Source organism: Pantherophis guttatus, chromosome 11 (assembly GCF_059756535.1).
Source record: "Pantherophis guttatus breed Tessera chromosome 11, ASM5975653v1, whole genome shotgun sequence".
NCBI classification, from domain to species: Eukaryota; Metazoa; Chordata; class Lepidosauria; order Squamata; family Colubridae; genus Pantherophis; species Pantherophis guttatus.
The window spans coordinates 26,085,814-26,110,032 of NC_142073.1; the positions used below are offsets into that span (position 1 = coordinate 26,085,814).

At 43.7% G+C, this 24,219-nt stretch overlaps 1 protein-coding gene and 1 long non-coding RNA gene across 8 annotated transcripts in view; one reads left to right on the forward strand and one right to left on the reverse strand.

The window, feature by feature from the left end:
- Positions 1-402: 402 nt before the first annotated feature.
- Positions 403-10,529, reverse strand: LOC132708996 (uncharacterized). Its single transcript, XR_009620052.2, has 2 exons — positions 9,495-10,529; positions 403-644 (listed from the first exon to the last, which is right to left on the reverse strand). It is a non-coding gene; the product is annotated as an uncharacterized LOC132708996 (long non-coding RNA).
- Positions 10,516-24,219, forward strand: part of PLEKHG4 (pleckstrin homology and RhoGEF domain containing G4) — a 45,733-nt gene continuing 32,029 nt past the window's right edge. For 4 of the 7 annotated variants that reach the window (XM_034425645.3, XM_034425644.3, XM_034425647.3 and 1 more), the window contains exons 1-4: positions 10,516-10,805; positions 12,035-12,205; positions 19,825-19,997; positions 20,506-22,462. In XM_034425645.3, the coding sequence (XP_034281536.2) occupies positions 20,887-22,462 (1,576 nt within the window). In that variant the 5' untranslated portion in view covers positions 10,516-10,805; positions 12,035-12,205; positions 19,825-19,997; positions 20,506-20,886. Of the gene's footprint in view, positions 11,891-12,034; positions 12,206-19,824; positions 19,998-20,505; positions 22,463-24,219 lie in introns of all 7 variants that reach the window. The other 3 variants (XM_087877144.1, XM_087877142.1, XM_087877143.1) reach the window with 2 other exon arrangements.

Below are 24,219 nucleotides of genomic sequence, written 5' to 3' on the forward strand. Positions count from 1 at the left end.
TGTATTTTTAAATTCTGAAAAATTAATACAATGAGAAAATAAACACGTTGAAATTGATAAAAGATGCGTGGAAATATTCAGCCATTTCAAAAATGAACATATTCCATGTGAAAATTTATTTATTCTTGTTCAATTTATGTTGTGCTGCCCTGGAATTAATGCAGCAGTTGAAAGGGTTTTTTCAATTGCTAATGATTTTTGGAAAAGTGAGAAATCGAGATTAAATGTTGATACTCTAGCTGCAGCACTTGCCGTAAAATTCAATATGAAGGATATTTCTTGTTCAGACATTTCCAATATATTGTTAGAAGATAGTACATTGACAAAAATATTCATTCAATGGAAAAGTACTCAGTTAAATAATAATTAATAGGCATGTAAGCATAATTACAATATAAAATGTTATTGTTACAAATGTTTTTTATTATGCATTTATCATATTATAGTTAAATATTTTATTCATTGCAACAATAATACAGAATCTTTTATTTACAATATTTTTTTCTTCAATTTATTTGTGTCCTCCTTCTCATTGCAAAAAAGTTGGTCACTTTACTGTCGGGGCCTCCCTCAGAGGGCTTGCTTACCTCTGCAGGGACTCCTATGGGCTGCTTGGTCACTCGGACTGAAGTGGTTGGTGGGTTCTAGAAAACAGAATAACAGAGTTGGAAGGAACCTTGGAAGCCTTCTAGTCCAACTCCCTGCTCAAACAGGAAACCCTATACCATTTGGGACAATCTCTTCTTCCAGTGATGGAACACCCATAACTTCTAGAGACAAGCCATTCCATTGATTGTTCTCACTGACAGGAAATTTCTCCTTAATTTTATGTTGGAACACCCCCTTGGTAAGTTTTCATCTGTTAGTTCTTATCTTGCCCTCAGATGCTGTGCAGGATAGATGGACCTCCTGTTCTCTGTAACAGACCCTCAAGTATTGGAAGACTGCTATCATGTCACTGTTCTGACCTAGGCTTCCGTAGACAGTATACATCACAAACTTAGTCCTGGCAAACCTCTTTAATTCAGACAGCTGTGAATTATTGTCATTCCCAGTCGAAAGGCTTATCAAACAGTCTTGCAGGGGAGTGTTTACAAACACTCACCTTATCTCCCTTGGAATGCTGCAGAGAACTAATTGCCACACGCAGGGCAAAGCCAAACTTAGCACAGAGTCAAACAGAACTTTTCTGCAGCTTTTACTGACAAGATGAACTAATTGCTTCCTGCAAAAGCTCATGTCCTGTTCACTTCTCTTTTATGTCTTATGGGAGGGGCCAATCATCTCCAAGCCTTACTCCCAAGTCAACCCTGTTTTCTTAATTGTTCCTGTCTCCTGGCAGTTCTGCACATGGATACACTGGGAACAGGCTCACACTGTTCTGCCTCACTGATGTCAGACTCCGGAGGCAGCAAAGAACTACCAGATGGTCTTGGCCCCCTCTCTGCCTCCGACTCAGAACCATCATCCGAGCCTTCCCCAGACTCCAGGTCTGGCTCACATTCCTCCCCAACCTCTTCACTGTCCGAATCTGCTGCCAGCTCTGCTGGCTGTTGGCGGGCCACAACAGTCACTTTTTCATTAGACCACACTCAGTTCCTGCAACCATTCATCATATGATTTAGCCTCCAACCCCCAATCACATTTGTTGCTCTTCTTTGCATTCTTTCTAGTGTCTCACCATCTTTTTTGTATGATGGCGACCAGAAGTGTGGTCTTACCAGTGCAGCATAAAGCACTACTATTACTTAATACTACCCCTCTGTGGATGCAGCCTAGGACTGCGTTGGCTTTTTTGGCAGCTGCAGCACAGGCTGGCTCCTACCTAAGTGGTTGTCTATTAGGACACCTCCATCTCTCTCTCAGTCACTCCTTTTTTTTCCCCATCAAGTTTTTTTTTTTAATTTATAAATATCATTATGTGGATGGTGTAGTGTTTGAGTATCATACATTTCAATACAGATAAACATATTCATAATTATTACATTCCATTTTCCTTATTCCATATTATTTACCCCTATCTTTTACACAAAATTATTTTCATATAAATGTTAACAAGTATGCAATAACATCTAAACCAATATGCTTTAACGTCCACCATATTATCTTTCATTATAATTTCAATAGTATAACCAAGTAGAAAAAATATGAAATTATCTGTTTTCTTTTCTCCTGTATACCATATTTCCCAATTTTACAATAACAATCCATCTCCTTTCCTCTTCTTTCTCCTCCCTCTCTTCCCTTCTCCCCTCTTTCTATTTCCCTCCTTCCTTCTCCTCTTTTTCCCTCTACTTCTCTTTCCTTCTCCTCTCCCCTCTCTATTTCCCCTCTCTCTTCTTCTCCACTTCCCTCCTTCCCTTTCTACTCTTCTCCTCCCCTCCACTTCCCTCTCTCCTTTCCCCCCTCTACCCTTACTCTTTCTCCCCTCCTCTTCTACTCCCTTCCACTCCACTCCATTTCCCTTTCTCTTTTCATTGTTGTATATATTCCCAACACTTACAGGATATGGTATATTTTCCAATTAATATCTCTTTCAACTATAACTATACAACTTCTTAAAGTTATATTCAAAAATAAAAGAATCACTTAAACATGTGTTATTGATAATAATAATTATATCATATTGATTAATCTTCATATTAATAATTTTACACATATAATCATATATATATATATGTAACTACAATATTATTCTTTTGATACTAACATCATTTCATTGATCAAACAGCATACCGTCTGAATACCAGTTTCTTACATCCTAACATTTGAAGCTTACCACCATTTTCATTCTTTGTGTCTATTTTTCATGTTTCTTTTCCTAACTTATTTGACTTTGTGATACATTGCTTTACACCCTTCCTTTCTAAACGTCCACTAATATTTCCCCCACCCTCCACATTACTATATTCAATTATTCCACACTTCTTCCCAATTGTCTAGGTTTATCTTTGGTCCGATATTTCTCCCCCAAGCAATCATCTGATCTTTAAGTATTTCCCCTTCTCTATCATATTCAAGCAGGTATGAATATAATTTAGCTAATAATTTGTTCTCACCGCCCATCCATATCTTGTCAAAGCTATTTGTCCCCATTTCTATACCATCTTCCTGCTTGTCCTTCCTGTATTGGGATTTAATTTGTAATTAGGGCCACCAAACAATGTGGATCCCTTGCTCCTTTAAGGTCTCATTTGTTTTAAGGTTGCCGCTATTATCTAGGATATCTTGATAAGTGAACATTTTTTCCTTGCTTAGCGTATTTGGATGGATCATTGCCTCCATTGTGGAGGTCCATTTTGGAATTTTTGTATAATGTATGTGTCTAATTTCCTTCCATGTCCTCATTAATACATCTCTAATTTTATGTCGGTGAAAATATACCCCTGCCCCTTTTCCTTTATCCCAAAGATAGGCGTGCCAGCCTTTCTGCAAATCATACCTTTCCAGTTGTAAAATTCTTTTATTTCCTAGTGTAGCCCAATCTCGTAGCCACACTAGGTTAGCGGCTTTGTGGTATATCTCCCACACTGGGAGCCCGAATCCACCTCTATTCCTTTTTTCCTGCAATGTTCGGAGTGCAATCCTTGGCTTTTTCCCTCCCCAAATAAATTTCCTGACTATCTTATTTAGTTCTACAAAATATTTTTTTTCTATATTAACTGGCGTAGTTTGGAATAAATATATCAATTTGGGGAGGATACTCATCTTAATGGGAGCTATCCTACCTAACAGCGAAATTTGTAACTTCCCCCATCGTTCCAAATCTTGCTTGATTTTTGCCAGTAGCGGTATATAGTTGTCCTCTTTCAGGGTTGAACATCTAGCCGTAATCCAAATCCCTAAATATTTTATCTTTTTAACTATTTGGATGCCCAAATTTTCTTCTAAAATTTTCTGATCTCCTGCTGGAATATTTTTGGTTAATATTTTGGTTTTAGTCTTATTTAATTTAAATCCAGATAACTTCCCATACTCAGCTATCTCTTCCAATACTTTTATTCTGGTTGTTAGTGGCTCCTCCATGATCAACGCCACATCATCGGCAAATGCTTGAATTTTAAATTTTTCTTTCTTAATTTCCAATCCTCTTATCTCATTATTCTGCCTAATTTTCCTTAACAACACCTCCAATGCCAATATAAATAAGAGTGGTGAGAGCGGGCAACCTTGTCTTACTCCTTTGCCAATCTGGGGGTTTTTAGTCATATCTCCATTGAGTATAATGTTTGCTCTCTGCTTATCATAAATTGTTTTTATCACATTCTCAAAGTGCTCCCCAAAATTCATCCTTTTGATTTGCTGGGTCATAAATCTCCAATTTAAGTTGTCAAAGGCCTTCTGGGCGTCAAGGAAGGCCAATACCACTTGTTTCTCAGAGTGTGCTTCATAATATTCCAAAACATTGAAAACTAAATAGCAAACTCATATCTTGGATCCATTCTTTAAAATCAAGATGTCCATTACCACTTGCACCAAAGTAGCTCTCTTATAGTAATGATAGTCCTTACTTAATTCAGTGCTCATTCAGTGGCCATTTGAAGTAACAGCGGTGCTGAAACAATGGCACATGTGACAAGTTCTGGAGATTGCAGCTGTTGTAACATTGCTGCAGTCACGTGATCATGATTCAAGGACTGGGTGATTGGCTTACAATCACAAGGTTCGCAGCATCCCACAATCCTGCGATCGTCATTTGGGACTTTCACCCCTGGCTTCCAACAAGCTAAGTCACCAGCTATGGTGACACAGGGGGGCGGCCCTCCACAAGAGTCCCAGTTTCTTATGTGATCCCTTGGGAAAATCAGTGGCCCAACCCTGGGCTAAACAGAGCTGTTTTGTATATACTGATGAGACGGCTCCCAATCTGAGGGACAGGACAGCCAGGTTTTCATTAATTGGAAAAGACAGGAAGGAGAGGTGTAGAATTGGAAGGAAGGAAAAAAGGAAGGGGAAATGATTCTAGATAGTCAAGATTTATTGCTATACCTAGTTTGAAATCTGGACAATGCAGGATCTTTGCTATGAAAACTGGTAAACTTGATAAAACAAAAGAAAATCATAGCTGAAGAGCAGGCAGGATGGAGTGGGGAGATCCACTTTGGATTGCTGCTTCATTGTCCAGCATTTTTAGAGAAAGACACAAACCCTGAGAACGGAAGTGCTCTGTGTAAACAATGCAGGCCTTTGACACAGTCCCAAAACACAGAATGTGGACAAGACTGGATGACCAAGTTATTTTTAAGCAAAAGGCGGGGAACACTGAGCGGCCTGAGCGGTGCCTGTGACTAGGCATCTCTTCTGCAGGAACGGAAACCCACAAACCTCACAGCTCCAGGATTACTCGGGATCTTTGCCGGCTGCCTGGCTGGAGGGAAGGTTTTTCAGACTTCTAGAACAGCCTGACCGCTTGTCATGGACCTTCTTCTGGCAGCCTTTTATTATTCTTTTTTTCGGCTACTTTTCTGATTTAGAAATCAATAGGCCTCTTAGGGTAACTTGGTGGAATGGAGGAAAGAGGATAGCAGAAACACTTGGTTAACATAGAAACAATTTAATCTGATTGAATAACCAAAAAAAAAGAAAGACCTCCCTTGTTTCTACAGATTAACTTGATCCCTCCAATGCTGCTCCTTCCCTCAGGTGGTTTCTAAGCCTGCCTCTTTATGTGGAGAGTGCGTTCCAGGCCGGAAAGCTGGCTCTCCCTCTGACCTCACAATGTTTTCCTCCAATCTGAAGGGGATGCAGGTCCCCAAGCAGCCGTTCTGAGTTCCTGCAGGGGTGCAGTGGTTAGAACGCAGCATTGCAGGTTACTTTCAATTCTCATGAACAAAACGTCTACCACATGCCTCAAACTGAGTCTAAAGAGTCAACAACCATAAGCCTGGCAGAACAGGATTCTCTCAATCTCGTTCCCAGACGGCAGCGGAGTCAAACTCTGCAGAAAGACCACAGAGGGCAAACCACTGCAGAGCCTGTCATGGGGCTTAGAAAGGTGGCCCCAAGGCAAGTGTGTGACAGGAATCCATAGCAATGGTCATCAGGGCCAGGCCACCTTCTTCCAAAATGGCTAGAATTGGTGTATCAGCCTTCCCAGCCATGGCATCCACTTATGCCCAAGCAGGAACTCCAGTGGTCATCCTGAAGCAGAATCCCAGTCGTGATTTCTGCAGGAAAGAACATCCAGAGCTAATAAACATCCAGTTGACCCAGAGGGGTTTTGAGCAAAGCGAACTCTCTGAGAGTCAGTTGAGCCTCTTCTGTTCCATGTACCCCAGGACAGAAGCTCTGCTGCCTCTCCTCCCAGTGATAATTCCTCCTGAGGAAGAGAGGACCTCTTCCAGCATTCTCATACTGTATAAACTGGGGCAGAGAGCTGACCCTGTGATAGACACAGTCAGGACTTCTCTTCTCCTCTTCCATCCACTGCCAAGGAAGTTCCTGCACAGGAAGGACTGGAACTGCTTCAACAGATCCTTGACATCCAGTTCCTGCAGGGGTCTTGCAGGAAGATTTAATGGTTCGTGGCCCCGAATGCCACCAAAAGATCTAGCAAAGACCTGTGGTTGCTCTTCCTTTTTCCAGACCCAAGATTCTCATAATAGTAAATCCTGAAATCCACGTGGTTCCTGCTCCAGTGATCTGTGCAGGATGCTGGGACATCTGTGAAATTACTAGTCTGGGATGAGTTGCTGCCCCAGCCGTCTCACTGGATTCTGCTCAGGTTGCACTTAATTCGGAGCAACAATGAGTTTGTCAGTGAAACACTTGGCAAAAGGAAATCTCCCTCTCTTTGACTCCGCAGCAGGGCTTTGCTCATGCTAAACATTGCTGCTGGACAGCATTTTGCTCATACAACAAAGGCAGAGAACTAATGCAGCCACCTTGCCGGTCCAAATCTTTGTTCAGCCTCATTCATTGTTTTTCAGCCAGGGTGCTGTAGGTGCCTCTTCAGCTACTGGATTGTCCAGGACTCCCAGTAAAGCAACAACCAACCTATCTTGGTGACCCAATGCTGGGAGCCAACTGGGAGTTGCAGCAGCTCAGAGTTGGCTGGAGAGAGGAAGCGTGGCATCTCAAACCGCCTCCCCCAGCAGGTCTTTGGGTCCCCTCCCTGGCCCTGCTTGCTCTTGCTAGATCTGAGAACCTGGACAAAATCACTGGTTTTCAAGGGCTTCTGGGATCCTAGCATTTGAAAGGGGGAGGGTATTCTGTGATCAAAGGAACTGTCTGTTTTCCCCCATTTGTGGGGAGTGGACTAATGTACAAAGGTTTCAATTTTGTTGACTTCTGATATCTCTGGCAGAGCCCACAGTGATGGATTCAGAGAGAATGATGGTGACATTCAGGACCTTCTGGGGAGGCAGATGTTTCTTGTATCTGCTACATGCTGTTTGTTGTATAGAAAGCTCACACATGCTTGTGACCACTGACTGTTTCTTGTTTTGAGGATGTTCAGCTTGCAGGGCAGGGTACCTGGCACTGGACAGGAGTTTGGGCTAGAAATCAGAGGGGAAACGAGCAACAGGAACCCACGTTTGTTTGGCTTCTTGGTTTTTCACGCCTTGTAATGTCCCATGTCCAGCTCAGAAACAGACTTTGGAAGATGTTGTATACATCTGCTTTCTGTGTAAGATTTAAGTCTGCACGGCTGATGAGTTTCAAGGAAATATAGCCCCAAGGAAGCCTGCTAATCGCTTGGGTCAAGATCAGGGGGTGAAATGCTACCGTTTCAGTCGAACCGGTAGTTAAAAAAAGCTACGATCCGACGATCACCTGTGCTGCACAGTTTAGCTTTGCTAAAAGGCAGGATTTCCTGCTTTCTAGTGAAACTAAACTGCGCGCCACAGCTGATCTCCCCCCTCACTGTTCTACTTACCTTCCCAAGCCTCCTTTTGGCGCACACTGCACACGCGCGCAACAGGCATGCATAGCCAGCAAACTGGTAGCAAACCGGTTCAGATTTCACCCCTGGTCAAGATCCACACTGAGAATCCTAAATTGGGTTGGCCAAGATTGGGGTGTGCAAGGGCTGGGGGGAGAGGAGGAGAAATAAAAAGCGAGGCCCTTCTAGCGTGGGGGCCAGCTCTGAAGAGGTGGATTTGTTGAAGAGCCTTCCTGCATCCTTCGGCTTGAATTGTATACTTGGGTTCCCACCCTCAGCAGGTATGAGGGCCTCGGATGGTCTTGAACTCCTGCAGGGATCTCCAGTGTCCTGGAGGGAGGCTACCAGTTCAGATGCCAGACTTTGCCCCTCAGAAGCCAGGCATTGCAGAAAATGAAGGGGAACTTCAGGCTGGCAGGGGACTGCCCTTAAACTCTGGGCAGCTGCTCTAGGTCAGTGAGTTGTGGGGGGGCTGCCTTTTAGCTGCAGCTCCTAAGGCATGTCTTGCTCCCAGCCTTGGCTTCACCTTCCCTCAGGGCATGGTCCTCAAACTATGGCCCGTGGGCCTCATGCGGCCAGTTGAAGCCATTAATCCGGCCTGCGCAGGACCACGAGGCTGCCCTGCCCACATCGCTGCACCCACCCTTCAGCCAAGCGCAGGACTTATCCGCAGGTTGGAACTGAAAGGTAAAGCCAACAATTTTTGCCTGCAGAATGCTGCTGGAGGTGGGGGTGGTGAAAAATGGGGTGCACAGATGCCCCAGGAGGCCAAAAAATGGGCAAAAACTGCCGGTTTTTCACCTCCCCTGCCTCCAGAAGATAGATGAGAGGGGGGGAGGGAGAGAGACACAGAAAGAGAGAGAGAGAAAGAGAGAAAGAGAGAGAGACGAGACAGAGAGAGAGAGACTTGATTGTAAGCTCCTTGGAGGTGAGAAGAATTGCTGCAAACCAGGGTTTTCTGAAGTGGACCACTCCTAAACAACTAGTAAAAAGAAAAGTCAACCAAAAGAGCAACATGCAAACAAAAGCAAATAAAACACCCCCAGGAGCAAAACAAATTAAAGTTTAATTTATGTGCATTGTTTAATGGACTGTTAAATTGGCCACATCCACTTAGTCACATGACCTAGCCATGCCCACCCAGTCACATGACCACTTAGCCACGCCCTCCCAGCCGGTCCAGGCCCCCAACTGTCTGAGGGGCCGTGAATTGGCCCCTTGTTTAAAAAGTTTGAGGACCCCTGCCTTAAGGGATCCCCTGCCCACAGCTCGGCCTCTCATCATCTCTGAGATGGTGAAGGAAAGTCCACCATGCCTGCTGATTTGAGAGGGAAGGGCTCAGAGAGGGAGGTGCGACAACTGAGCTTGCGTAACTCCTGGGCACTCTTCGCACATGGGGAATGTTTATTCATAAGCTGTGCCAAAATGCATGGCCAGCCCTGCCCCCCCCCCCCCCCCGTTGCTGGGCAAACCTACAAGGGTGTCATTTTCAGCCAGACAAGGCAGAAGGCAGCCACGGGCTCCCTTGATGGGAGAACTTTGTTTCCAGTTTTAGTCTAGGGAGCCAGTAACCAAGGGCCAGGAACACTGAGCAAGAGACTGTTCTTACCTTGAACTCTGGATTGTGTCTCTTCAACGGCTGCCTTGCCTTTGGATCTGCCTTTGTCTTGGAACTGGCCTTTGCTTGGAGGACCAGTGTTGGCTTCATCTGAGCAGCCTGTGGAATTTTTTGGGATGAGCAGGTGCTGGCACAGGGAATTGCTGGGGAAGACCAGTTTAGGCTCAGAAGCCTTAATGAAAACTCCTTACACCATGGTGTTGTGTGTGTGCATGAGTGGGACAGCACACTTAGGCTCCAAACAGCCACACTGCTTTGGCAACTGAAATCTGCTCGCACTTCAGTTATGCAATTAAGAGGGCCAAAGGTTGGTGGTTATTTAGGATACCTGGAGAACTGCTAGAAAAAGTGATCGGGCAGTGAGTTTGCAAGTGCTTAGAAATGAAAGAGGTGATTCCCAGTTTTGTTTGGTTTAGTGGATCCAGGGAGCGCTAAGGTGCCTGGGCTCCAGTAAGGCATCTGATGAACCAGGCTCTTCCTTGATAAACTGGATCGAAGCAGGGACGTGCAGGGGAGTTTTGGTCAACTGAAGGCGGCTCTGCCAAATGGAGCCGCCAAGGACCTGGCGAGTGGACGGTCCCTTGGATCCTCTTTGGATAAGAGGGTTTTCTGTTATTCTCTGGCTGCTGAGGGGAATTCCTGCCCAGAGCAGAGGCAAATCCCGGCACTCTGGGGCTGAGGCTGAGGCTGAAATCCAGAGAGGATTTTCGGGTCCCGTTGGGCGTTTTTCGAGACGGGCTCCTCTGACTTTCCCACGACCGCAGGGGGAGCAACGGCCAAGCCCCCGGGTCCCAAGCGGGGCCGCGGGGGGGCTGCAACCTTTGGCGACCGTTGTGACTTCAAACGCCTCTGAAAGAAACGGCCGTCCAGCCGAGGAGCAGCCCAGAGACCTTCGGAAGAAGCCGCGGAAGGGCTGCTTACGGCCTTTCAACGCCGAGGCTCCCGGTTCAGCCGCAAGGGGGCGTCCGCCGCCAGGAGCTCCTCTCAGCCCCCCCCCCACCCCCCCCCGGCCAGGCTACGAGCGGCCCCGCGCAGCTGCGCCCCCTTCGGGCGGGGCCGGCTCTTGGCGGCTGGGCGGCGCGTGCACGGGGAGGGCCGGGAGCGCGCCCCGCGGCTGAGGCCGGTTGGGCGTGGCAGTCCGGACAGCCTCCGCGGCCGCCTTCCCGCCCTTCTGCCCTCGGGGCCGATCCAGGCTGAAAATCCCACGCGGGGGGCCTCTCGGGCCAGGAAAGGCGTCCTCTGCCGGCCCTCGCTTGCGGTGGCCCGAGGTCGTGGGGGCCCTTCGGGCAGCTGCAGGTTGAGGTGCGCCCGGCTGGCTCTCCCTGCGGCTCTTCGGCTCCGCTCGGGACCCGGGCTGAGAAATGGGGGGGGCTCCCCCTCCCCCCCTCCTGCGCCAGATCCGCCCTGAATAGGATCCGGGGCCGCGCAAGGCCGCCTCTGGCCACGGGCAGCTGGGCCGGCGCCGAGAGAGGAAGCCGCCCAGTGAAAGGGCCGCCACGGGCCTCACCCACGCCCTGCGCGAGTGCCGGGAGGAGAGGCCGGTTTTCCGAGCCGGCAGGGCGGCTTCGTCTGAGGGGAATCCCCGGCGGGCTTTCTCCGGCAGGAACGCCTGGGCGGTTGTCTTTGAAGCGCACAAGTGTGTGTGTGGGGGGGGGGGGGGCAGAAGTGCTGACGGTGCACAGTCCTGGTTCTCGGCCCCCGCAGGCAGCCTGGGAGCCGCAGCAGAAGCTTCCACAGACCAGGGGTAAATGTGGGTGCGGTTCTTCCCTGCACGCAGCAGCGGCCTCTCTGTGGTCCTTCAAAACCTGGGCATTTGTTCGGAGCTTGGAACGGCCGGTGAGAGTTCCTGGCTGGCTGTAAATGTGTGAGCTGAGCACCGCCAGATGCTCTGCTCAGCCTGAAGGGCTCTGGACAAGAGAGGCAATGTAAACGTTCTCTTTGTCCCCACAAAATGCTCCCTCTCTTTACCTACATCTCCCTGTTGGTCTTTGCCTCTCGCCTGTCATGTATTCTAATGCTCTTGGGACATGACATTAATGGAAAGGCAAATAATGCAATGTTGCATATATATTTTGTTTTACCTGCATAATACAGTATAGCCTGAATAAAGGGGATTGGTACAGCCATAAAGAATTCTTGAACCTAAACTTGAGTTTATTATCCTGTATGGATATAGTGATTGAGAATGTGGTTTTGTGAGCCTTATAAGAACAAGACACGCACATTCTGGTGCATACTCTTCTTCTGCTTCTTCCTCTCACGTTCACAAGCACATGCCATGTATTCTCCCACATGCTACAATCATAATAGCTTAAGGGAGCCACACCCTGCTCAGTCAGGAAAGTTTTTGCAGTGTAAGCTGTCTGCCGCCACTCCGTCGGGACGAGGTGAGCGCTCTGCTCTGGCACTGCAGGAACTGTCTTTGGGAGAGTTGGGGGTCTGAAGGAATGAGGTGGTCCCCCAGTTGCCCTTTGTGATTGCAGCCTGAGAGACCCAGTTGCCAGCTCTGCTGACTCTCCTTCTCTTGGTAGGATTCTGAGCCGCTGGACGGTTGCGTCCTAAAACATCCTCTCCGGGCTTTATCCTCCCTCTGAAATCACATCATGTGGTGGAGAAGCTCTGCTGCGGGGATGGCCTCTGCTACCTCATCGTCTTCCTGATTCCTGCCAAGCAGATCTTGCGGTGGGTCCCGTGGGAAGCCTGTGAGTATCTTGCTGCCTCCAGGCTCAAAAGGAATGCTTGAAAGCTTTCCCCCAGCATCCTCTCTAGGAGGGAGGGAACCTAATAGCCAGGCTGGGTCTGCAGCCAAGAAACCCTTAAGTGTGCCTAAGGCATTGCGATTCTTTGCCCCACTCGTTCCTAAGCAGACAGAACAATACTGTGGAAGCTTTCAAGGGCCTGAATTGTTAGATTTTATCGTATTAAACATATATAACTTGTATTTACCGAAATAATGTTTGTGCAGATGACTCTTCAAAAAACTGCAAGTGTTAGAGAGCAGGTTTATGTCATCTGCTGCCATGCAACAAATGTCAGGCCTGACTTTTAACAACAAAAATAAATACTCTGTTGCTCACTTCTGTTGTTCATCCAAAAAAGGAGAGCCTGTATGACTGGAGCATCATTCTCTGGAATAGAAGTGCCTGGATTCTTGAGTGCGTTTCTTGCAGAGAACTTTTCTATACTGGCACTGCAAATAGTTACTTATCAATGCTTTTATTTATTATTTTTATTTTTATTTTTATTTTTTTATTGCAAAAGTTTTACAATTACATTTTCACCCCTTTTCCCCCCCCACCTCCCCCCCCAAACTTCCCAACCTCCCTAACCCTCCCCTCCCCCCAGACTTCCCTATAATATACTCATAACTGGTAAAAAAAAAAACACACACACACACAAAAAAACCCCTTAGAATGACACTTATGTGTAAACTTGAACCCCTCCCTCCCCTGTATAATTTTTCTTTTTACCTCATTTCATTAAAATATTTCTAATATATTATTTTCAAATAAAAGCTATTTGATACTTTCTAGTTTGATATTTGTTCTGAACATATTCTATCCACCTTTTCCATTCCCATTCATAAGTCTCTTGTGAGCAATCTTTTAAGTATGCTGAAATCTTCGCCATCTCTGCGAAACTGGCCATCTTCAAAGTCCATTCTTCAATAGTGGGCAAAGCTTCATTTTTCCAATATTTACCTATCAACAATCTTGCTGCTGTTATCATATACAATATCAATTTTGTTTCACCCGATGTAAAACCCTTAACTATACCCAATAAAAACAATTGTGGAGAGAATTGAATTTTTTTTTTCAAAACATTCTGCATGACCCACCAAATTTTTATCCAAAAAGCTTTAACTTTCCTACAGGTCCACCAAACATGATAATACGTAGCATCCAAACATTCGCATCTCCAACATTTTGGCTGAACATTAGGGTACATACATGACAACTTTTTGGGATCTAAATGCCATCTATAAAACATTTTATAGAAATTTTCCCTCAGATTCTGCGACTGTGTAAATTTAACATTCTGAACCCAAATTTTTTCCCATGTTTCCAACATCACTGGTTCTTCAAAATTTTGTGCCCACTTAATCATACAATCTTTAACTAATTCAGTTTCTGAATCCCTTTCTAACAAAACATTATAAAGCCTTTTGATATGCATTGGACCTTTCTCTTTTATATGTCTAACCAATTCTTCTTCGTGCAACATAATACCAGTTTTTTGGTCCTCTTTCCATCTCAATTGTAATTGATTATATTGTAACCACGTTAGATTAATCCCTTCGTCCAACAGTGTCTGCAATGTCTTCAGCTGCCATCTGCCCGCATCTGTAAAAAGAACCTCTTTGTATAAAAACCCCCCGAGTGACATTATATTTGTATTCCACAAAATATGACCAAGATCCAGCCATAGCGGTATTTTATAATCCCATTTGAATCGGTGCTTCTTCCAAACTCTCATCAAAGAGTCTCTAAGTATATGACTTTTAAATACTTTATCAACTTTGTCATCATAAAATAAGTAAGCATGCCATCCAAATTCGAGATCAAAACTCTCTGCATTCAATATTCCAGTCTTTTTCCTTCCAAACCAATCACTTGTTAAAGTTAAAGCTGCTGCATCATAATATAACTGTAGGTTTGGAAGTTTAAGACCTCCTCTTTCTGGAACATCTTGCATAATTTTCAATTTCACTCTCGGCTTTTTGTCGTTCCAGACAAACTTATTCACTCCAGTTTGCCAGACTTTCAATTGTTTATCACTTTTAAGCACCGGAATCATTTGAAACAAAAAAAGAAATCTTGGCAAAATGTTCATCTTAACTGCTGCTATTCTTCCAAGTAGAGACAGCTGCAGTTTTTTCCAAGTCTCCATATCTTTCTGCACCTCTCGCCACAACACCTCATAATTATTTTGAAACAATTTCATGTTTGATTCTGCAACTTGGACTCCTAGATATTTTACCTTAGGTACAGTCTCAAAACCTGCCCTCCTTTCTAGCTCATGTTTACGATCTTGTGTCATGTTTTTAGCTATCATTTTAGTCTTTTTTGGATTCAGTCTAAAACCTGAAACTTTACCATAGTCTTGAATAATGTCCTTCATCAAGATTATTGATTCCATTGGTTGTGATAGGGTAACAACCAGATCATCTGCAAATGCCTTTATTCTATAATCCTCTTGCCTATCATTATGCCTTTCAAGATATTAGAGTCCCGTATTGTATTTAACAAGACTTCTAATGTTAGAATAAATAAAAGTGGGGACAATGGACATCCCTGTCTTGTTCCTTTTTCAATTTTAAACTCTGTTGTCAAACTTCCATTAATAATGATCTGTGCCTTTTGCTCTTGGTAAATTGCTGAAATCGCCTGTATAAATTGATCCCCAAAATCCATCTTTTTTAAAGTCTTTAGTAGAAAATTCCAATCCACTCTATCAAAGGCCTTCTCTGCATCCAAAAAGACCAGCACTGCAGGAATCTGTTTATTCTTCTCAAGATATTCCAATAAATCTATTACTTGCCTTACATTATCCTTCATGTGTCTGCCCTCGATAAATCCCGCTTGATCATCATGAATCACCTTTTGGATTACTGGCATCAACCTGTTGGCTAATACTTTCGCATAGATTTTATTATCTGTATTCAAAAGAGATATTGGTCTATAGTTCTCTGGTTTTTTAGGACCGACTTGTTCTTTTGGTATCAAAGATATATAAGCAGTTGTCCATGATGGGGGTATTTTACCCCCTTGTTGAATATTGCAAAATAGATCTCTAAGTTGTCCCACCATTTCAGCTTGCAAAGTTTTGTAATACACTGCGGTCAAACCATCCGTGCCAGGAGCTTTGGCTGTTTTTAACTGTTCAATTGCTACTATTATCTCCTCCTCTGTTATAGGATAATTCATTCTTTCCTTTTGTTGATCAGTAATTTTTGTAACTCTTTTATCGTTTAAATATTTTTCTATAAGTCCATTCTGCACCTCCTCTTTGGCATATAGTTTGGTATAATAGTCCACAAAAGCTTCTTTAATTAATTTTTGTTGAAAGATTTCTTTCCCTCCAATATCAATACTATCAATAGTCCGTATACTTTGTTTTTTCCTCAATGTGTAAGCCAACCATCTGCCCGGTTTATTGGCGTTACAAAATGTATTATGCTTCGCATATTGTAAGTTTGTTGCAACTTGTTCCGCCATAAGCATTTGAAATTGGTCTTTCAACAGTTTTATAGCACTACATATTCTTTCATCTGTTGGATTTTTAATAAGTAACTGTTCTTTATTCTTTATTTCTATTTACAATTCAGATCTTTTCTTTTGTCGAAACAGTCTATGTTTAGAGTTCATATAGATAAGTACCCCTCTCATATAAGCTTTACTTGCATCCCACACAATTTCAATTGGGGTACCTTTATTCAAATTTATTTCAAAAAATTCTTTCAAATGCTTTTTAAGTTCTGTTATATTTTTTTCGTATCTAAACAAATTCTCATTTAATCTCCAAGAACGTCTCTCAGCCTTATCCATCTCAATTTCTATCCATACTGGGCTATGGTCAGTCAAAGTTCTTGGAAAAATCTTTGTTCTTTTTGTCTTGACAAGTAAGTCATCTGACAACAAAATGAAATCAATCCTAGAGAAGGATCTGTGTCTGTCAGAAAAAAAAGTGTAGTCCAATTCTTTTGGATTATGTATTCTCCAAACATCTTTTAGTTCCATATCTTCTTTCATGTCAAAAAAGGTCTGTGGTAATCTGATCCTAGACTTTGCCAAACTCTTTTTATCTAATTTAGAATCAATTACTCCATTCCAGTCTCCCATAATTAAAATAGATCTGTAGTCCCATTGCAGTATTTTAGTATGTAACATCTTATAGAAATGGTCCTGTTGTTGATTGGGAGCATAAATTCCAATCAGAAGAATTTGGCCATTTACTGTAAGCAATTCAATTGCTACAAACCTACCATCTTCATCTGCTATCTATAACTTTAGCTGTTAGCTTTTTATTTACATAAATAACCACACCATCTTTTTTTGCGAAGTTGAAGATATAAAATGTGTTCCTAGTTTGGAGTTTGTCAAATATTTTTGATCTTGAGTTGTGATATGCGTTTCTTGTAAACAAATTATATCATTATTAAATTGTTTCAAATATGTTAATAATTTCTTCCTTTTCTGTGCTGAATTCAACCCGTTAACATTCCAAGATAGACACTTAAACATCATCTTCATCTTTCTGGAACAAAGAGCAGAATAATCGAAGGTCATCCGAAAGCTTCGATCTCGCTCCCCCCATGGCTCCAGTCTCTTGTGCAGTACTCTTAACTGCCTCCTTGTCTTGTCTTTCCTGTTGTTGTTGTTGCTTTTGTTTAAGTAACTTAGATTGAGCTCGAGTTATACGTTGATCCTTAACTTCAATCATCCGAACCGGGTCCAAGATTGGAGAAGATTCCAGCAAAGGCTCATCCAGAAAACCTCCTTCTGCGCCTTGCATTTCCTCTAATTCCTGCTTAGACTGTTCTTGCGGTTCTCGTTGAGGTTGCTTCTCTTCACTCTCCTTAATCTCCAAAACTGTAGATGTACGTGGAGATGGTGTTCTTTCCTTAAGAATAGTAGTGTAAAAGTGCTGTGCCTTCTCCAAGGTATTCAAACGATATCTTTCTCCCTTATATCTGAAAATTATACCAACTGGGGCGTCCCACCGAAATGGTAAATGTAAACTTTGCAATTCCTTAACAAGAAAGCCAAATTCTTTTCTAGCTTTCAGCATTTTAGGAAGTAATTCTTTATAAATTCCAATTCGTGAGCCCCCCACTTGCACAGAAGTGTAAAAGGATTTTTGCAGGATATCGTTTCTTATTTCTCTATCTGTAAAATATATGACCACATCTCTAGGCAATTGTCTTTGTCTGGCCACCCAGGAATTCACACTGTAAATTTTGTCTATTTTGTGAAAAACCACATCAGGATTAACTTGTAGAATCTTGGCCAGGGCCTCAGAACAAACTTGTCTCAAATCCTGTCTTTCCTCCTCTCGAATTCCTCGAAGCCGTATGGCAAACTCCATTGCCCTGAATTGTACCATGACAATCTCGTTTTCAACTCTTTGCATTTTATTGTCAACATCAGCAATTTTATAATCATTGTCTTTCATCTTAACATTAACTTCTGATTTAAGTTCTTCAACTTTAAAATCAACTTTCCCAATAAATTCTGCCAGGCCAGATGCCACTTCTGATATTTTTTTGGTCACCTTGTTTTGGTTCTGTTTCACCATATCTTTAACTTCATTAATTTCCTGCATAAATTCCTGATGTGATTTTTGAAGTTTATCATCTATCTCCTGTTGAGATTTTTGAAATTTATCATCCAAAGTTTTAGAAATAAATTCTTTTAAATCTCCCACATCAAAATCTTTTTTCTGAATCTGTATCTGTTGTGCTGGGGGAGGCTGTGCTTTATGTGTGGGAGATCCACCTCCTGTTGCCTTCGCTTCCTGCTTCTTTGAGGCCATCCTGCCACGTAGGCTGGTTTTACTAAAAAGGGAAGTTCTTCTTCCTCTCCCACCTCCACAAAGACCTCTGAAAAAGTCCCCCAGATTTAATCAAATAAAAACCAAAGTAAAGCAAAATCCAGTATTAAAAAGGGAGAAATTTCTCTGTTATTCTCTTGTTACAAGCGAAGCAACTTTGTAGCAACTTAATAACTTTGTAACAAAGCAAGATAACTTCACCAATCCACACTTACTGGCTCATTAACTCTAATGCTGGGCGCCATATTTTTTCAAGTCACTTTCACTCATTCGCATTTTTTCTTAAATTGAAAAGTCAACAAAGCGCTAATACTTGCAGTTCCAAGTTTCAGGGTTCAAGTGTATATCCGCTGCTTGTTAAAATTGGTTCCTTTCGCTTTAAATGTTTACTGCAGCCGGCTTGTTCTGCAGAAGCAGAATCGTCCCACGCCGCCCGGAGTCTCAGCAGGTTGGAAGGGAGCCGCGCCTGTTTCCTCCCCAGAAACGATTCCCTGGGGGGTTACAGGGGCTCGACCTGTGCCCTGCTATCTCTCCTCCAACAATCCTCAGGATTTTGAAGTTTTCGAGCCGCTTCTCGATCGCGAAGCGGCTCTACAGGCGGCGGGGCTGGCGGAGCTTCAAAAGGCACCGCCGCCGCCGAAGGCTAGCAAACCGGAAGTCCTTTTATTTATTATTTTTATTTACTTACATTTTAAATTTATTTTTGAAATTTAAGATAAGTGCTCATCTCACATAAGTGACAATTATTTATAGAGAGAATGCCAAAGGATTCAGATCTCTTAAACTCACTGTGCTATGATGTCACAATGCCAGCAAAGTTGAGGGTCTCCCCTGGGACAGTGAGGGGCTTGTTTTCCTGCTTAAGTGTGACCCCAGAACTTGACCAAGATTGCAGCTTGAGTCAGGGCTCACTTCTTTCAGCCTCCCCGTAACTTTTTCCTTTCTATAGGGCTCAGAGTTTAAGAGATCTGAATCCCTTGGCATTTTCGCAATAAAAAAATGTCACTTGGGTTAGCCTGGGTTAGCCTTTCTGGCTCCCTCTGCTGTCCTTCTAAGGGACCAGAGCCATGTGCAAAGGTAACCTGGAAAAAACATCATTTGAAGTATAAAAATGGACTGTTTTACTTGATTAGACACTCCTTCTGTATTGTGTGATGCCCACAGTCTGTCTGAATTGGGATGGGTTACATTTTTTGTAATGTAATTTTTAACCATCAGGATAAAACAGGATACCTGGAACAGAAAGTCCCATCTCCACATGTTGAGGAAACATTTCTTAATTAAAGCATTACCTTGACACTTGTTGGATGCAGTCATCCTTCCTAATAGTATTCACCTTAAACTTGGTGCCATCGGCCAAGTTATGTCGGCTGGTGACGCCCAGGGGGAGGGCCTTCTCTGTGGGAGCCCCAGCCCTGTGGAATGAACTGCCCCCGGAAATTCGTAAGATCTCCGACCTCCGGGTGTTTCGCTGCACATTGAAGACCCTGTTGTTCCGCCAGGCCGGACTATCAACACAATAGTTTTAAATTGGGGTATTTAAATTTATTGGGGTTTTAAATTTGAGCCACTTATTTAATTATTTTAAATTTTATATCATTGTTTTGTCTGTGTTTTTAAATAGGCTGTACACCGCCCTGAGTCCTTCGGGAGAAGGGCGGTATAGAAATAAAATTATTATTATTATTATTATTATTATTAAATGCATATTTTGGGAATGTTATTTTCAAAAGAGTGTTATCAAACTGCCAAATTCTGCTTGCCCTAGGTAACAGTCCAGCTGTCGTACTCAATGTTTCCAACTGGATTTCAACATCTTAGTGTGTGTTATTTAAGCATGGAAGGGAACTTTCAGAATGAAGAATAATACTACTCTGCTCAAAATAATGACTATACATGCTTCTAACTGATTTGGAAGAATTGCTTTAGCTTTGAATAAAGGTGAGCACAGCATCCCTTTTGCTACTAATTGAAGTGGGCCCATCTTTTGTCAGAGTTTTGCATGCGAGAGAAAAAAAATGCACCTGCTTTAATGAGATAGCTCTCTATGTCACTTTTCAAACAATCACATCTTTTGTTAGCCTCACTTGGAAGCCTGAGCAAAGACAGGACAGCTTTATGTCATAAAACACTGGTGTGATAGTCGCACAAAGTCTACATCTTCTGAATAATTTTCTGCCCAGCCCTTTTGAAAGTAGCAAGTTCAGGGAAACGCATGTGGTAGTTCTACCTTATTCCACAAGTAAGGATAATAAGTAATGCATCATTGTGTGCCTTAATAATTGTGAGCTTAATAATATCTTTAAGCAACTATGAACCTGAAACAGCTTTGCCTCAATTAGGGGATGCTTATAATTATGGCATGGGGGAATGGGTGAAGTGGTATTAGATTCTCCCTTATTGAGAAACGGCTTGTAAATGATTCCCCGGGCTTTTCTTGTTCCGTCAGGTTGCTCTTCCAATATGTAGGCTGGCCCCTTTGTGTTCATGAGAAGATCGTCATCCAGCTGGCTTCTCTCGACTGGTGGATCTTGAGACCGGAGGACTTTTACCTGCAAGCGGTGCTGTACTTGAGGAAGTCTCCATGGATCATACTGAAATGCTTGGCCAAGGACAAACATAACGTGGAGGAGTTTGTGGCATCTGCTGCTTTGTATGCCTCTCTCTTCACTGTGGAATGGCTGAGCTCCCTCAGCAGGAAATGGTTGGAATCACATTGGAAAACTGCTTGTTAGCCACAGATGGTGAGATATTCTGAGTGCCTCGGGATGAAATAGTCAATCCAAAATTTATCAGTAAGTCCCAAACTATTGGAAAAAATAAAAAGAATATGCATTTTGTCTCAATGACTGAGAAGTCTTCTCCTTTGGACTTTCCAGTGGAGGAGTCCCCCAGCACCTGTCTTTCAGGGGGACCCTACGTCTTCCACAAGGCCAACTCATTTGCCACCATCTTAATGGAGGAGCTTGCTGATCAGGCATGTGGGAGCCCAGAGCTCGGGAAGGCCTGTGAAAGTGACGGGGAAGGAGAAGAGGCGGATTTGGCAGGTGCCTTCCTGCCCACCTCTGGCTGCCCCAAAGGATCTTCAGCTCAGCCCAGCGCTGTCTGTAGGCTGGAAGCCAAGGACAGCCAGCAGCACAGTCAGAACAATAGCCGTTGCTGGGGAAATTGTGCTAGTTCAGCTCTTGCATTGGTGCCATCTGGGCAGCTGAGTACTTCTGACATGCCAGCTACTAATGTTGCATGTTCTGTAAATAATGAAACAGAGTGTGATAAATTGTTTCCGAAACATCCTGGCAATCCAGAGAATCGTCCAGCTTCTTTGAGTCCCACTGTTTCCTCTATTGTTAAGGAGCCACATTTTGCCAAGACGTTATTGACACATCCAGAACAGGAGCTCGATTGGAGGTATGCCATGTGCAGTTACAAGGATGGAGAGGAGGCTGAAGGTCAGGCTCTGGGGACAAGCTCTTCCATCATAGCCGGAGGCCGCTTGGAGTTCCACAAGCCTTCAGCATCCTATCCTGATGTTTTGGGTGTAGAAAGAATAGGAGATGTTGTCCTGACAGAGCAGGAAATCAGTAGCTGCGAGTGGGATTCTGACAGCTCCAAAGGAAGGCTGGAGGGAAAGGCAACTTCTCCAACCATAATCAAATCATCACAGGTGGAAATCTTTTCAATGAGGAGAATAGCTGATAACCAGTCCTCACAGAAACAGTTGGTGGAAGTTAAAGGTCAATCTTTTGAATGGTTGGAAGAACTGCATCTTCTAGAGCACACGGAAGGGACACTAGGGGACCCATTAATGGAGTTGGGCAATAGAATAAGCATGGAAGGAAATCATCAATGGCAGACTAAGCAAAGCCCCTCTAAGAATGGGTGGCAACTTAATTCTGGAGATCCTTTCGTCCCGAAAAGCTTCCTTTCCCAGAAGGCAGGGCAAGAAAATGTGGATTATTGTCAACAGCGAGCGGGAGACAATCATCTGCTTTCCAGTTCTGAGGCTGAGTCAAAGAGCATGAGAACAAAGCTGAAGGAAAATGGCCCCAGGCATCTAGCAGGAGTCGCTGGACAGGCAGAGGCCCCCCACAGCAACCTTCCCCAAGGCGGTGCTGCAGCACATTCTGTGGATGAGCCCGATCTCTCAAGCACACCACAAGCTTTGCAGATAGGTGTTTCCAAGAAGGTGGGAAGAGGACAAGGCAGCCAAGCCCCTTTCCCAGACAAGGAGTCGGGCACTGGGGCCTTCCTGGAAGGTAGACACAACTCAATCCATGAAGCTCTCCGCCGGTTTCAGCCCAGTGATCCAGAGATGAACTCCTTGGCATCCCCCCTCCCAGCACTATTTCCAGCGGTGACATTGCCAGAGCGCACCAAGCCCATCCCAGAGGGGGATCAGGCCACAGGTAGGATGCATTCGGCCACTTTCTGCCCTTCGCTGGGGAAATGGTCTCATAACAGATCGAGTGTACAAGATAGGGCCTCTTTCAAGAACATGAGAATGGCAGGGAAGGGAATTCAAGTTTAGAATGTTACAGTGGTTAATTGCAGAGGCCAGCAGCTTTTTTGGCTAGTGAACATATTAAGGATTTTGAAACTATGCCATGGACTTTACCGCAAATAATTGCCTCAGAAGGGTTGACTCATTTGTGACACAGTTGTCGTATTGGACATGGAAGGTCATTTAATTACAACAGCAAACTACCTATAGCCCATGGATGCTTCCTACAATTTGTAGCTTGTTGTTTTGGGTTTTTTTTAGTTTTTGCTGGACAAATTGGGCATGTTTAAAGAATAGCAGTGCTCATCCTAGTCTGTAGTTAGCTGATTTTTATTTTCTAAGTAAAATGCTCGTGGGTCATCTGGCATTATTGGAAATGAAGATCGTGCTTGATGACTATCTCTTTACTTTGCAGTATGCCAGCTTCCAATTTAATATTCTGCCCTGAAATCTTGATCTCCTCAAACTCAGGAGGGACACAAAGCCTGGGTCGGGCCAAGGGAGTGGTTCATACACAGGCGTTGTGCAGTGTTGTAGACGTCCATGTTATTGCACAGGAATGAGCTTGCAAATTGTGTATAGAATGTACATCTTGACAATTATTGTGCTAGACCAGAACTCCCAGATTATACTGCCAAAGTTTAGCAAAACGACAAAAGTTGCGATGACGTGATTGTTCACAAAAAAGGAACAAAGCTTCTCACTCATCCAAAAAAAGCTGTACAGGTAGCCCTTGACTTATGACCACAATTGAGCCCAAACTTTCTGCTGTTAAGTGAGACATTTGTTAAATAAGTTTTGCCCCATTTTACAACCTTTCTTGCCACAGTTGCTAAGTGAATCACTGCAGTTGGTAAGTTAGTAACCTAGTTGTTAAGTGAATCTGGCTCCCCCATTGACTTTGTTTGTCAGAAGGTCACAAAAGGGGATCACAAAACACGACCCCGGGACGCTGTAACCGTCATAAATATGAATCAGTTGCCAAGCATCTGAATTTGGTCATGGGGATGCTGCAAAGGTGGTAACTGTGAAAATAGCAATAGCACTTAAGTTTACATACCCTCAGCCTTTACAGCTCTCTGAGCGGTTTACAGAGTCAGCCTCTTGCCCCAATAATCTGGGTCTTCATTTTACCAGCCTTGAAAGGATGGAAGGCTGAGTCAGCCTTGAGCCTGGTGAGAATCAAAGTGCCGAACTGCTGGCCGCTGGCAGTCAGCAGAAGTAGCCTGCAGTACTGCATTCTAACCACTGCGCCCTAAATTGGTCATAAGTCATATTTTTCAGTGCTGTTGTAACTTTGAAAGGTCACTAAATGAACTGTTGTAAAGTGAGGACTACCTGTATATCTGATCCACCTGTAAACATCCTCCCTGCTGAGATGTCACTGTGTGGTTCGTTAGTGCCTCGAGTCCCAGGAAGGAGCTTTTAAAACAATGAAGCAACAGTTCTAACCATTTCGGCTCACAAATTACTTTTTTCCCCATCTGAAAAGTAGTTTTAAATCTGTATGGGAAATTATGGATTTCTGTCCCTTTGAGGGATTAAAAAAGTATTTTTTTATCTCCCAAAGGGACAGAAATCCATAATTTTTTATCCTGTCCCACACAGTTGATTGACTGCAGTTGATTACTATGTCTGGTAGTGTTTAAGTGTTTTCTAAAA